General features: G+C 32.3%; 1 protein-coding gene across 3 annotated transcripts; it reads right to left on the reverse strand.

The window, feature by feature from the left end:
• Positions 1–798: 798 nt before the first annotated feature.
• Positions 799–16,072, reverse strand: LOC131854020 (nucleosome assembly protein 1-like 1). 3 transcript variants are annotated; one of them, XM_059205147.1, is made up of 9 exons: positions 15,986–16,072; positions 15,523–15,641; positions 8,491–8,698; positions 7,773–7,936; positions 7,212–7,342; positions 6,405–6,565; positions 5,742–5,930; positions 5,022–5,144; positions 799–2,072 (listed from the first exon to the last, which is right to left on the reverse strand). In XM_059205147.1, the coding sequence occupies exons 2-9, from the start codon at positions 15,627–15,629 to the stop codon at positions 1,953–1,955; spliced, it is 1,203 nt and encodes a 400-aa protein (XP_059061130.1). In that variant the 5' UTR covers positions 15,630–15,641; positions 15,986–16,072; the 3' UTR covers positions 799–1,952. The 3 variants fall into 3 exon arrangements, with proteins under 3 accessions (XP_059061130.1, XP_059061131.1, XP_059061132.1); XM_059205148.1 differs by lacking the exon at positions 15,986–16,072 and adding an exon at positions 15,878–15,900; XM_059205149.1 differs by having other exon boundaries at positions 1,996–3,275.
• Between the last annotated feature and the right edge of the window lie 480 nt (positions 16,073–16,552).

Genomic DNA, 16,552 nt, shown 5'->3' on the forward strand with positions numbered 1-16,552 from the left:
GCGTAATTTTACTCTAACATGGCAAAATGTTTCAATATAATTCGCAGTGGGTGTTTGTGCTAATGGTGTTAATTTAGCCATAATGTAATTTGAGACACATAATGGATTGTTTTACACGTATTTTATTGGGGTTTAGAAAACTAAGACTAATTTATTACTCTATGGTCCGGATACTCGTTAATTAGAAGGATATTGGTTTCTGAAAGTTATGCTACCAAAAATACCACAGCATGTTTCCGATTAAATTCTTGCGTATCTTCTAATAAATTATCTTAATGTACCAGAAGAGAAGCCGCAAATTCATTTTAGAGATGAAATGTATCTATCACGAAGTAAATCTTTATTCAGATACACATTGTAAGTTTTTTAACATAATTTGAATATATTTACAGATCTGACCACGTAATATTAAAAAGACAAATCGTGATACCTAAATATATTGTTACATCTTTTGGAAATTAATAAATTAATATTACCAAATCAAAGCTTTTTATTTTTAATGTTTCATTGTTAACTCATAGAAGTAAAATGACCAATGCATCTAGAAATATAGAAAGACTCCATTTCGTGCTGCCAATGGCGTGGTATTTTTAAAGGAATGAGGTAATGGCACGTTGTAGGATTATTTAAAATGGGTCTCGGTCTTACTCCTTTCAACTACGAATGGGGAAACCTGTTGGTACAATAGAGACTATCCGCTGCTCAGTTATTCTGCTATAGCTTACTTTTTATTAAGTCTACGGTACAACTCACCTGTTATTTTTGTGGAACAATGTGATTATAAATTAAAATACAAGCTTTCAATCATCGACTTTATTTTAAAAAATGTTATGTGTAAATATCCTATAGCTGGTGTACGTAATGCGACTTAAATAACAATGCTGTTATTATTAATCAGTGCCATATCGCGGCTTTGCATTCTCGCTCCTCAAATGTAAACTCAATTTCTACACTCTTATGATATTGTTTTATGACATGTAAATACAACAATTGTTCATAATACACCTACTTAACTAGAAAATAAGGTGAACTGAGAACTGACAATTAGTAATAACCATAAATAATGAGAACTGATGTTTTAACAATACTTTCTCATGCTGATAAATAACAACCAATTAAGTTACTGAAAAAATATTCAACGAGTCAGTAGCTATTGGAAAAGTAACATTAAAACAATACAGTCTAAGACCGTTAACCGTACGTCAAAAAGCCGTTATTGTTTTTAGGCTGTGAAATCACAAGGTTTTTACTTATTTACTAGCGATGCGACATAAGCACCCACATATTATACACATTAATAATAATAATAATGGCCGTAACTACTATAAGACAGAGGCGGATAACTCTTAATTTTTACATTCCATTAAAAGTTACATTAATAAGGAATGTGTAGAGAAAATGGCCGTCTTTTGCGAGGTCCAAGCCAAATTCATCCCACAGGACGATCAATTACAACTCGGTGTATGCACTAGTGATCTTGAATACATAAAAAAGGTAATACCAATATCGATTTGTTGTTTACAACACATTAATATAATATTGAATTAATTACTAAAATTGTCTTTATACCAGTACAAAACTTTAAAATAATTTGGAAGATTTATTTGTTTTATAAAATCATTAAATTGATTACACCACGGGTCATAAACTACACAAACCAGATCGCACGCAACCTATTAATAATTGATAAATGAAATTTATGAATAATTTCCAATTATTATTACATATAAATTGATATCAAAGTTCAGTATTGTATTTGTCTTGGCTACGGCCGAGCCTGGCTTCCTTATTTTAAAATATAAATATATATAATCGGAGCGATAAAAGATATAACCTAATATCGGAGTGTCCCATTGGACAGCACCGTACACGCAACTCAGTGACAGATCATTCCTATATGTTACAATTCATAACTGCTGTTGGACCGTAAGATATATTCGTTTAGCTCAATGCTACTGTTGCTTGCATTCCGCAGGGTTCTCTTGTTGCGCGCTCTTTATTGGCTTCTTGGCTCTTCTCCTTGGAACGGGTTCATCGTCTTCACTTTCTTCTGTAGAACATTCCTCCTCCTCCTGTGAAACGTGTTTATTATATTAATACACTAAGTATACAACACCTGTGAGTATAACGACACACAAATATTTAATTACCTTCATAATTTATCGACATTATACGTGAATTCTGCAACCATCTGCATTCGATAAACTTGCTAACTAAGAGCATGCGAACTAGGTTAAATAAAACACACTCGGATAAAAAGCATACAATTTTAATGTGTCCGTATCGACATCATGCCAAAACTAAAGCCATAAAATAACCAGTATATATGACGAGCTGCTAAACATTGACCATATTATGCTAACTTCAATAGAAGATTACATAAATAAAAAAATATACATCTACACTCCGACCTAGCTATTGTCAAGTTATTAATATCTAAATACAATTGAGTAAGATCACAGTTGCGACGTTATAGTGATGATAATGCATTTTGGCACTAAAAAGAGATTCAATACAATACATGGACGATTCATACAAAACACTGCCTATGTTCATATACGGCTTTAACTAGTAGCATCTCAATGGAATGACAACACAAATTTCGATACAAATCGATAAAAAACTTAGACAATAATAATATCACATGAAATTTCATAGTACACGAGCGAACATTTAAAATTCGTAAACAAAAATACACACTATAATTACATTATAATAATAAATAAAAACGAGATATTGTATATCTAACTAGAAATGCAATATAGGTATCGTAACAGACGTAACAACATGTAACATGCATTATTTTAATAATTAAGAAGGCACCATACACTTCTCGCTTCAACAAATTAAAAAAAAATCCAGTAACGTAATAATAATAATATTTCTAATACATATTTATCCGAGCGATAGATAAACCATGCATAGAACGGTTGCAAAACATGTTATTACAACTACATCTAGCGTATAACACTACCAATTTGAGAGTTACCCGACGCATTGCGAGAGTATTCGATCACTTAATCGCTATAGAAATTTTAAAGTTAGTTTAACTTCAAATGATATGGACGTTCAGATATGAGAGTAATTTTCGCGGTTGAAGCGTGGTTACATATCAAATGTCGCGGGTTTTATTTGGGCGCGATTTTTCAACCGGCGGGCGGTCACCCGTTAGGTAAATTACAACGCTAGGGGGGCAGTTGAACTACAATCTTGCATCAATCCTCCACGTCGGATACTTCCTCGGTCCCGGAATCTTCGTCAGAGTACGAATCCTCCTGAAAACAAATACACCGCTGTTGGTGGTGTGCCACCGCGACATGACCAGACGTAGATACCGTATCCGTCGCCTGGGAAAGCTTACCCGAATTTAACGTCTACAGCATCGATACAAAGAAACCCAAGATACAATCACATAGTAAATATGCTCTTTAAATTGTTTAATATTAAAATACAAGTGTAATAGTTACCTAATACAGATTTATAAAAATTAAATCTGAAGAAATGAATTTACGTATTATAAACATTACAAAAAAATGCATTTTTCTTTGATTTTTGCCTCTTGGCGTCTTAACGGCTAACAAACAGGTCTAACGGCTCACTTCCAATGGTCGCGGATTTGATCCCGTAAGATCCACTCAAGATACCGTAAGGTGTACTTATGTATTAACTAAATAAATGTATTTAAGTTCAGTAATTAGCGCTGTGTGAATTACTCTACATTATAATTTATAGGTATGAAGTAAAACAAATGCCGTATGTTTAAGTTAAATATGTGTTATTTGTAAAAAATCGTGTAAATGTTTTTCTAAAAATATCATAATACATTCTAAATACATAATTCGATTGCATGCACTTATCTCTTAAATCTTGGGTTTATTTATAACGATGTCAAAAAAATGGGGATAAATACTGTACCTCCGTCTGATACTGTAGGATAGGATAGGCAACTCAATGGCACACCATTAACTAAGCAAGCATCTAATTACTACCATGCATAGAGAGATACACAAGCTAAAACCTTGTGGGAACACCTAGATGGCTGTAGAATTCACATCTCATGTTACCGAAAACAGACGTGAAGCATACAAATTGATTGTTTATTTAGAATTTAGTTAATATATTGAAACATTGCCTAAGAACACTTAGCATAAATATAATTAGTCCTTAATAAATAAAATATAGTAGTTAATATTATGGGATAAAACTATACTTTTCGAATGAGAGGAATGCAGCATTAGTAGTGTATACATAGATTGACAACTGACAACCGACTGTCCAAGATATTAAAAGCAGTTTAGTTTCCCCAATTATTTTGGCGACCAGTCCAGACCAGCGAGAAACTGGTCAAGTCAAATATCGAGTCATATACAAGATGGTAACGGTTAAAAGAAGAAGCATAGCAGTACTGACCGTTGTTGAGGCACTAAAAGTTGTTTTAGACACTACCTAGTATTTTTTAGCTTTTAGACACAGATATTATTAGACTAGAAATCAATTACGCTATTATAAATAATAGACCTTCTATTTGATTCTACTAATATTTTAATCATTGTACCACTCTGTAAAACATAAATAGTGACGGATTTTTTTTATATTTATCAGAGCCTGTGCAGGTTATCCTGTAGCAAAGTTTATTTTTTTTTAAATTCAGTCAACCAAGACTCCAGATACAACTAGTATATATAAATAAAAATATGACATTGTAATCCGCTATGTTAAGTTTTGAATACAGATTTTTCCTAGAATTCTTGAAGAATTCAACTTAAAGAAAACAACGCACGACGTTGAGAGAAAAAGTATTTCATACAAAATCAAGCAATAAAAGTCCTAGTTAGTTCCGAACACCTGAACATAGCCCATGTAGCTTGCATTACTATTGCCATGGCTGTTAAGAAAATTAGAGTCTGTAATATTACAGACTCTAATTATGTGCTGAGAGCGATTAGGGGTGACGAGCTGTAGGTATACTACTATACTTATAGTATAAGTAGACTAAGTGATACGATAAGTATACCACTTACCTCCTCCTCGTAATCATCATCGTCATCCTCGTCGAGACCCTCGCCGGTGTACAGGAGAACGGCGCGGGAGACGACACGCTCGCGGATGTAGTGGCCGATTTCAAAGTCAGCAGTCAGCAGCGCCTGCAATTAATATTCAATTCAAAATGCATCGGCATACAGTAGAAAACTATGACCAAGCAATTTTATTATATCCTGTAATCTGGTTTCTAAGGCAGTAAAGTTCATTATCTGTAGGAATGCAAAGTGGCCTTCTACTTGACAGTGTATTTAGTATTCATGTTTATTAGGCGTTTATTACTACTTCAGATCAAGTAGGTCAGTCAGTCTGTTTGCAATTCCAAACTTATGAAAACATACTATTATACTATTATTACGTTTGATAATTATAGTGTCTTGTGTGTGCCATCTACCTCTTCTGTGTACGTTAGTCCTATCTTGCAGGTTGTCTGTAAGAAATTGCTTATAGCGATAAGACCGCCTTTTGTTCATCATTTTCTATTTATTGTTTTTTCTTATTGTATTTCTTCTATGTGCACAATAAAGAGTTTATTATTATTATTATTTAATGAAATATTTTTTTTTAAATAATATGTAAATCCCGTCGAATGAAGACTAATGATTATGTGAATATAGTTATGGCTAAAGACAAAGGCCAAAATAACTTGATTCGCTTTTTCTACCCTTTATGGGCCCCTAGCCTAACCGACAGATCCTTACCTGAATATCAGAGGCCAGAGTGGAGTTGGGGTCTTCAGGCATGGCCGGCGGCGAGAAAAAGTTGAAGAATGAATCGGCCTGCACCGATTTAGTGACGGTGCGTACGGAGCCGCGCGACTTATGTTTCTGCTTCTTCTTTATCGTCTTCACCGTCACATTTTTGCCTTTCTTCCAGTTTATTTCGCAGCCCTAAAGAACGAGATTTTATTTATTGGAGGTTTAATTAGTATTCAACTGTTAAGGGATGCTTACGACAATACAATGAAAACTGCAATTAAATATGTCAAGATGTTTCTAAAAATGGCGTGCACGAAGTGACAACTAAAATGTATGTAGTCACATATGTGTAACATCTAATATCTAAGAATTATTTCATGGTCCACTGCGACCACACAAATCAAAAAGCCCGCGCTCGTCTGTGGCCTCTTACAAAATTCCCTCCCTATCCGCGAAAAAAAATTTACTTTAAATATTTTTTAAAAACTATTTGTCGACACTGTATCTATTTTTTCTAGGTTAAAAAATACTTTGTATATTTGCTATATAACATTTTTTCGTTAACCAATTTTTGTTCACGATTTTATAACACGCAGTTTATATCTTTGCTACTCAGTTCTCCCTACCGGTCTGCCTGTATGATGTGAAGACAGTAGTGACACCTACCTTGCAGGAATAAATCTCAGGACCTTCAAACTCCAGCGGATTCTCTTCATCGGGTTTACATTTCATAGAGTACTCCTTGGTCAATATAGTATTCGTGAAGTAGTCATTTGGCGCGAAATGGAACTCTAATGTGAAGCCAATAGGGTCGTCATGCATTTGCACTGTTGGGCAAAATATTACTATGTTTATTCATGTTGGTTTGCAATACATAATAGATTGTATTATAGAATAAATCAGTTGGTGATGCATGTTAGTTCAAATCAATCATGATTCTCAGTGATTGGTGATGAATGTCATCATAGTAAAATATTATAATATATATAACAATGAAACACCTGACAATTTCAAATAGAAGCCAATTTATACAGTTGGTCAGATTTATATACATAATCACAAAAGTTGCAATGTATTTAAAAGACAAAATTTTTGCAGCTGTGTTGCCAAATTATCCCCTGGTTTTGTAAGCATTATAACTGTGCTTTAGTAGTTGATAACCATCAAGCAAATTGATTAATTCAAACTTATTAAAATATGGATAATTTACTGACAAATACACTAAATAAACTTTTCATTTAACCCAAATAACGACAAAACCTATTATCCTGTTTTCATGGAAAATAACAGTTTGTTTGAGAAGTTTTCCATCTTGTTCAAATTTATAGCTAGAAACTGTACTGTTAAAAGCTGTATTTTTATGTATCTCCAGACAATTCCAATTTGACTCTTCATGAGAATATTTTCAAAGTTACATTAGAAACAACAAATTGGTTATTCCAAATTTAATAATTGAATACAACTTAGTTTTACCTTTAATATCTTGCAAACATTTGAGTATAGGCTCATCATGTTCTTGCATCATTTCACAGAGCATAGACACATTCCTGAAGATGGTATACCAGAAGTCTGGAACGCCTTTCACATTAGGGTCCATTGCGGGCCTAAAATAAAAAGTATGTAACTTAACACTAACGACAATTACTAATATATAAAGAACATAGTATATAATTTCATCAGTTGGTGATGCATGTTAATTCAAATCAATCATGATTATTCAGTGATTGGTGATAGAAGTCATCATAGAAAAATGAATGGGATATTTTATTCCAGTAATTAATATTAAAAAACACCAAACAAATGGGGAATACATATTCATAAAAAATCACGTTGATATATACACATATCATAAAAATCCATACTAAAGAGTATTATAAATTCGCAAGTGTATATCTGTCTGTTTTTTACTTTTCACAAATAAATAGCTAAACAGATTGTAATTTTGTTAGGAGGATAAATTGTTCATGAGAATGGGCATATGTTTTATCACAAAAAAGAAGACGTTGTTGCGAAAAATAATATAAAATAACTTACTCAATAGCTTTAGGTTCTTCTTCAGCAGGCTTCTTTTCTGAGCCATCAGTAATTGCGGCGCCTTGTACGGCGCGAGCCAATTCCTCCTCTTCGCTCTCATCACGCCAAGGGTTCAAACATTCATCGTCAGTAGGTTCGTAGGAACCGCTGACAATATGAGCGCGCTAGTAATAAAAAAAAAACTTTGTAAAGTCTGTACTGAATATTTGGTACCTGGATAATAAAACATTAATAAAATAGGGCGATTACAATGTCCAACGTGATCAATGTATAAAAGGACGCGATTAAAATATCCTAAGTGACCAATCTTGTCTGTCATCATTACTTCAGCTATACTTTTCATTGTTGAATATTTGTCTGTTCTATAGATCGCCTTCAAACAAAGGACTCAAGGCAAAAGTATTAACGCATTAGAAGTCTTCGTGACTACTTCATATCAACTATGCTAAACAACTGAATGCTAACAACTGGCCCCAAACAGCTTTGTAATCCGTGGCCTTTTTATAAAGCTTAAAAGATGAGATATGGCTGTGAAATTACAGTGTCTAAGTATATGTACTTGTCCCCACAATTTCCTGCATCAGAGATACCACCACCGGCGTCTTAGGACGACGTGAGGTCCGTAATGCTGTTTATATCAGAGACAACGGTTACCACTTGCTACCTATCTATTTATTTCCCATTCCAGTTAAATAAAAAAAAAAAAAACTATATTTACCTTTTCAAACAGAGGCTTATAAAGCTTCTCATATTTGCACTCGAGCGCGTGCACTTCACTGTAGAACTTAGCCTCGATGTCAACAAACTCCTTCTGTAGCGAGCGCAGCGCGCGAATGCGCCGGCGCACATTAGGTGGCAACGCCGCCAGCGTCTCGACGTGGATGCGATTCGTAATGGCCGCCAACATTTCGTTGCGAGTGATTCCGCTGATAATAAAAAGAAACAAATATTGTATAAACATTGTTGTTTAAAAATATACTTTATAAAATACATACACAGAATTGTAATTTAATAAAAACTTATAATAATTAACAAATAATTTAGGCAAATGAAAAAATATAACGCAGTCGATACATATTTGAATGTGGGAGTTCTTTGTTGGTAATCGTTCAAAGACAGCATCGCATATTATTGTAAAGATTGTTTCCTAAAATGAAAAATTATCAAATATTTATGCTTAATCATAAGCGTATTCCATAGTAGATCGATATAAACTATTTAGTTACCTATAGAAAGATACATTGACAGTTTTCTTTAAGTGAAAGAATTCTGAAAACATGCCTGTAAATTTTTATTTTATGCACTACAATCAAGTATATAATAAATAAGATTTTTCTTCTTTTTTTTATAGATATTTGGAAGTCGACCAAAGGTTTACTTTGTAGCATTGGTGATAATTTTAACAATATGAGAATCAACCTAACTAAGCTACATTGATAACTATGAGGAAAATTACTAACAATCAGGCTTTATTACATTACCACCAACGCCAAGAACAATATTGGGCTTCGGTGGCAATAAGCCCAGATTCTCGACGGTCTAATATGACTTATATTAGCAATCATTTTTGAGATGATTCTCCCTCCAAGTGAGCACGCGAGTAAGCCGATGTTACAATTATAATTTACTGCCACTAGCGGCCGGGCTTTTAATTCATCTCTCTTCGCAACCCGTTGAGTAAGATCGTAGCAAACGAATATATAAATAGCGTAAAGCAGACTTGAAACATAATGTACAATGTTGCAAGGTAATATTTTTGTTGTTTTTTTTTAAATTATTATATCAATACTTGGCGTTGACCATTACCGAAAGTGAACTGCGTTAAAGTTACAAATATTAAAATATATAAATTTGCTGTATAACACGTGACTTAGTCAGTTTTTTTTTTAAGATAAAATATAGCCAGCCCAAAGGATGTACGCCCTCGCGATACGATCTTAGTGATGTCAATTTTCATTGGAAATACGTTCAGCTGTTTAATTGTGAAAACTTATGATAATAATAGTATGGATTTTACTATAATATTGAACGGCCATTTTCTTATTCGTAAATCAGTATTTACGAATAAGAAAATGCCGTTCAACACATTCTTAGGGTAACGTTATGGCCGTCACGTGTTATAGAAGTATTTTAATGTGTTTTTCTGTGATCTATTACTTGCGTAGTGCTATAAAAAGTACCATTCGAATCAGAGGCATAATCATAGGACTCTTCCGATAGATTCGGGGAATATGTCTACAAGAGATTAATTTCTGGAGAAATAAAAAAAGTTTTACAGATTTGTAGAGTAAATGTAGAGGGAAAAATAAATGCAATACCAGAGTAGATTATGTTTCATGATAAGTATTTTTTTTAGATCTATTTTACTAGTTGAATAGATATAGCAAGCACGCTATATCTATTCTTCGCAAAATAATACAGTACGAACATTTATCAAGTCTATAATTACATAGCAACAATGTACAAAAAAACTTGTTAAATTACAGTGTACGAGTTTGTATCAAGGTATCAACACCGCGCCAGGAAGACTCATAAATAATGCTTTCATTGTGCCTTCAAAATCAATACTGTAGCGATTCTCTCTATTCAGGGTGAAGAATATTTTCTCTACCACAAATCCACAACACATACTTATTATATTTTTTCAGATAAGACAAACTGGCTAATCAGTGCCGACAAAATTTCTATTGGGGAATCTATTAAAGAAGCAATCGCAAAAAGAATCATCGCAATCGCATTGCAACACGCTAAAGCTATTTTTATATATATATATATATATATATATATATATATATTGCGTTATATGTCTGAACAGTTCTGCTCAGTAAAAAAAAGCTTTAGCGTGTTTTTGGATACTGATTGGGAAAGAATTTCATTACTAACTAGCGTTAGCACGGGTACCTTACTGATTTTTTAATTTTTGGGAGTATACTACAATGTGACACGCAGGTATTATATACTATATGTATAATACCTGCGTGTCACATTTCCTATTGAATCACTAACTATTGGCAGAAAAATGCATTTAAATTCGTTGCGTAATTTAAAAGAAAGAAAAAAATATAAGCAATCGGAAAGCTGCGGCGATTTTAAAGTTTCTTTGTAAAGATAACATAAATAATATAAAGATTAGTTTTGTTCAGAATTAGCGAATGCATTACTTAACCGAATAAAATAAATATTAGAATTGTTATGTCTTCTCAGAACTCGGTGCAAAAACAAATTTGCATACTGTGTAAAAAGTATCATTGAAACGACTTGATAATTGAACATTCATTGTATTGGCATTGCACTGCATGTGATTCATATACGTCTTTCAAACAAGCAATTGTCAGTTAATTATTATCGTTTTCAACCGACTTCGAAAAAGAACCAATATGTATTGGTAATGCAACTGTATTGTCTTATTATTTTATAGGTCTGGCAAAAAGAGATTCCTAACCGACTAGAAAAATAATCGAGCCTTTACAAAATTTTTGTTTTTGTATATAGTACGGACTTGTTGGTTAGGACAAACTCTGATATATATGATAAATATCATATTGTGAATATGATATTTATCATAAACAGAATCTGAAGGTAAAGTATAAAAAAATTACAGTAAACTAACTAATCCTAATTGGTATACGATTTTGATGTACATGATAACTACATTATTTCAGGAAGTATTTAAACAAATCCTAAAATAATCTTATAACTCAAAGGCATTGCTTTAATTGTTTTACACACATACAAAAGCTGAAAACATTCTACGTTTAGTTTTTGTATGCTTGTATAATAAAAAAAGACGCGCTCGCACTATATATTATATTGTAATGCTATGCTATGCTTGTATGCAATATATTATAATGCTAGCTTCTGCTTGCGACATCGTCTGGACGAGCGGACGTCCAGTATAAAAAGCAGCCCATGACTTCCTTCCCAAATGCTAATGTATGTACATTAGCCAAAATTCAACAAACAGTACACGACAATTACTGTTTTAGGTGTGATACTGTTTTTGGTAATAGACAGAGTCAAATTCGTATTTATATTAACTTGATTATACAGACAGGGCTAATTAATTCAATGTTGTCATTATTATTTCGATCGAGTAGCGTACTGACCCCATTAGGTCGACCTCACCGCGGTTTCTATGGAAACAATTTTAATTAATTCCTAGTAAATTTGTCATGATGGCATAAGGGACCACTCCATAGATTTCGTCACACCTTAAGGGTGGGTCGACAAAGTATGACATTGGTTGGAAGTCAGAAATTTTATGTAAAGTAATCAAGAATTCTAAAATCAAAATTAAAAGATGACGTCTAAGATCCTACCCAGTAATGGCATTTCCATAATTGAGACGGGTCTTCAATATTGTGACGACATACAATATTACATTTATTATTAAAACAAAATTTTAACTATTAAAATGCGATAGTAATTTTTGTCACATTTCGGTTATAAAAATTCAAGAAGGGTACTTCTTTCTAACTAATAAGGTTTCTTAAGGGTCGGAAACATGCACGTGACGTGACACTCCTGGTGTTTCAAGAATCCATAGTCTACGGTAACCGTTTATAGATGGGCCGTATGCATGACTGCCATTGTAGTATAAAAAAATGTGTGACGTTTGTAATGGATCTGGGGGCCTAGACAAGTAAATACGGATTGTAATCACGCACGAGGAATAACAAAAGGTCGGACGTTGCCGTCTCGTTCTGATTCTTAATGACACGCGTCAGTGAAAACTGCAGATAGATTATAATTTGCCACTTGTCAAGTCTCCTAACACATCGTACTCATTTCACGAATGTCACCATTATGTCAGATTATTAACCGTGATTAGTTTTTTATTATTAAAATAAACTAAACTTAAATTGATTAATAAAAGTAGCTAGTTGAACTGGACGGTAGGTATGATAATAATAAAAAATGACGAAATACGTAAATGGTAAAGAAATCGAATCCGATTGGCATTGACTTTACATTATCATAAAAAAACCTATCATAAATATGTATTGGCGCAACAATATGATATACACCTTTAATTATTCATATCACGCTAACCTATGGAAGTTTTCTAACTATTCGAATCTTTACACAAATTGTATATTTATCTACACACGATCCTACCTACCGACCTATCATTGTAACGTTTATTTACAGATTAAAATAAATGTTTATGCTCTACTGAACCCTGCGTACTGGCCAAGATTTTACCTACTGATAATCGATCAAGTAGCACGAATGAGTCATTAGTCAGTTCAATGAACCTTAGATAATAATTGACATTATAGATATTTTTTTGGTTTCTTTTGCTGCTATATCAAGCAAGCGCTTGCAGTAAATAGCAGTGTTTTTATGGGTGGAATGGAAATCTGCCTGCATATAATACGCTAGCGATTAAGTTTATTGGTTGAGCCCTGGACAACATGGCGGTTAAGCCTTGATGAATTCGCAATGATCGGCTAACTGTCCTGATTTCATGCTCAATGCCCGCTGGTGCCTCGCTAGCGTATACCGTCACAGTAGAATGGTGCAGCTTAGTGTGCTAATGGTGTGCATAGTGGTATACTATCATGAATATAAAAAAAAAACTAGCATATGTAATATTGAATTTAAAGTTCTCTTATTAAAATTTAAATTAAAATAAAGTGCGATGTATAACATATTACGTCTCGAATTTATAAATATTAACGTTATAATAATATCTTTTTATATATGTTGTAATACTATCTTTTGATAATCACAGACAGAGTTTCCCCAGTTTGTGTCTTCAGATAACATGACATTTCTATGTAAAAATGGTACATCCTATACATTGAAAAATACGATAACATTGTGGGTCAAAGCATTAAACAAATAGTATTGTTATTTCAACTTCGTAGAAATTCGTCTACAAAGTATAATACAACAACACAACTAGACGAGGCTAGTTGTGTTTCTGCTTTCAGATTATTACAGAAATACAAGCTGTCCCGGCAAACGTTGTTTTGCCGTATAAATTAAAATCGCTAATAAAAATAGGGGTTGATGATAGAAAGGTGAAATTTAAGTTATGTACTTTTTAGAACTACATTATAAAAAAAATTATTTGGGCGACCCACCCTTAACACCCTTAACACTTATAAAAATTAGTTATAAACCTATTCTCAGACTGAGTATATATTTATCAAAAACGGTCAAGCCTTTTCAGAGTTGTATAAACACAAAACCTGTGACATGAGAATTTTAGTAGTTAGACATAATATATTAGTTTTCAAGATGGCATTAATTAGTATATTTAATCCTCTAGACTTGATCAGTATATAGATACAAAGTTATCCAAGGTGAAGATAATAAAAGAGTGGATGTTACAAAAATTGAAGAATTACATAAAAAGAGGAAAGGGTAGAGGAAAGAAGAATAAGGTATAATACTCTGTAAAACAAACTTCAGCATTTATTCCTGAAAAATAACCAAATACTACATGTAAATTTATGGTAACATTACAAAAATTCTATTCTGTTTAAGGACCAAATGGATAAGTGGACTGGTAACTGGGATATGTATTACATCAGAATTTTTGGTTTGATTCATTGTTAAATTAATGTATGACTCATCTTTAAACTATGACTATACTCCACAATCCTTGTGATACTCCAATTGCTTCAATCAAATGGACACATTAAATTTATGATGTAAATAGTCTTGTCATATAATTTTGAAGTCCTTCTAATTGTTGTTAATAATAACTTTTATTGCTATGTGTACTGTTCCTCTTTATAATGTAGTATACAACTGAAGTAGATAGACTGTATGATGTTATAGTGGTCGACATAATCATACAACTTTCAATTAAGTTAGTTCATATATTTATTTAGGATTATTTTATATTGTATTTGTTAATGTCACTGCAATAATAGATCTTGTATAATCACAAAACATTCTGTTTATTGTATACTACATAGATATTTTATAAGAATAAAGCTTCTTTCCAGTTTATTTCAATTAAAACTATTTACTAAGCAGGACAAAAAAAAAATATGGATTGTAACAACCTACTTGAATATATATATATATATATATATTTTATCTATGGTAAAATATAATTTACTACTATGGTGTAAGATACAAGAAGTGCACTAATTGTCAATTCTTTATATGTGCAGTTACCAATTTTCATAGTTTGCTGAAAATTGGTTGACTATAGAAAATTACACAAATTTGGATTTTTTTATCATTATTATTTAGATAAATTTTAATACCGTTAATATTATTATTGACAATCAGTGTGATGTGTGCTTCAAGAAATGTATCTTAGTGAATATTTAATATCTATAAATGCCATAATTAAAGTATGATTACTTAGTATTCCTAACCTAACAAAGCACATGTGGTAGACCTAAGAAGTTAATTGTTTTAAGTGAAAAAATTTACTTATTAGGTTTATATGAATAATTATAGTGAATGCCATTTCAAAATTAGTAGCTATAATTTTAGAATCAGGATCCCTAAAGAAAGTTTCGGTTTTTTGTTTTGGTTTTCAACTTAATAAAAATTGTACATTATCATATAAAAAAGTTAGTTTATTGTATTTCTTCTTTTTATGATAGATAATCTTTTGTAAAGTTTAAAAGCAAATCATTATAATAAAAAGTTTGTAAATTATAATTATCAAATTTTGTTATTTCTTGTCTCCAAGAGTTAACAAAAACAAATATTTTTAGTTAATGTGACAAATTGTAAATGCGTAGAAGTTAACCTATAAAAAGGTAGCACTCACCTCTTCAGTAGATGCTGCGCAAGTTCGCCACCTCCGACAATTTCTTCTTCTTCTCCCGACTCCACTTCAGAGGTATGATCATCACCCGAGCGTTCTACGGTACCCATTTTAATTTATATCTGAAATGGAATAATTATAGACATGTTTTAAGACCTTGCCGCCACGTTGGTTACTTACCGGCTTATAAAAAAAGTGTATATGACAACAAATATTCCGCAAATAGTTTAAAGTAAGTTTGATTGTAGAAAAAAGGAATTATAATATAATGTCTGTGAAACTTAATGCGTAGTTGATCGCAAATCCTAGTAAACCGACCACATGGTTGTCTCACGTTTACAAGAAATTCAGAAAGTACCGTTGTTCGGAATTATTTTCTCATGTTACAGGCAATTAAATAGTTAAATTTAATATATTCGTAGCGTAATACACTAATAGATGATAATTTATTAATAATTTTACATACCTTTTAGCAGACAAAAGTCGTAGGAAAAGGAAGATGGCGACGAATTGAGGAGGGAACCGAACCGGCAGCGGTAGCCAATGACCTACGAGAATGAATGATTTTTTTTAATGAATGGTATTGAATATTTGAATGAACGCTATTGTCGCTACTGGCTGACTTTCCCGGATTTTCCGGAAATGAAGTACCATAAATTTAAACATTTTGCAGGATTGGTTTCTTATTTTTGAAATATATGTAACAATACACATATCTGTAATGCATCCATTTTCAATATCGCCATATAAATAGTGTTCACATGAAAAAGAGCATATTAATAAAACCTCCGAATAAGATGTACATAATATGGAACTTTATATTTAAAGTTGTAATTGTTGCACATATTATTTACATCAGATTTATAATATGATCTAAAGAGCGTTTCACATTATTTTTTATTTTATCTATGAAAACGTGTCCTCTAGGTTGACTGTCATTAAAAGTAAATGTTTAATCTGGCAACATTAGTGTGCCAAATTGTCGAAATTTGTATCCATCGCCATGAATAAAGCATTATTAAAAATAAATTGT

The sequence above is a fragment of the Achroia grisella genome, unplaced genomic scaffold, assembly GCF_030625045.1.
Source record: "Achroia grisella isolate CSIRO2021 unplaced genomic scaffold, CSIRO_AGI_Agris_v1 utg918, whole genome shotgun sequence".
Taxonomy (NCBI): Eukaryota; Metazoa; Arthropoda; class Insecta; order Lepidoptera; family Pyralidae; genus Achroia; species Achroia grisella.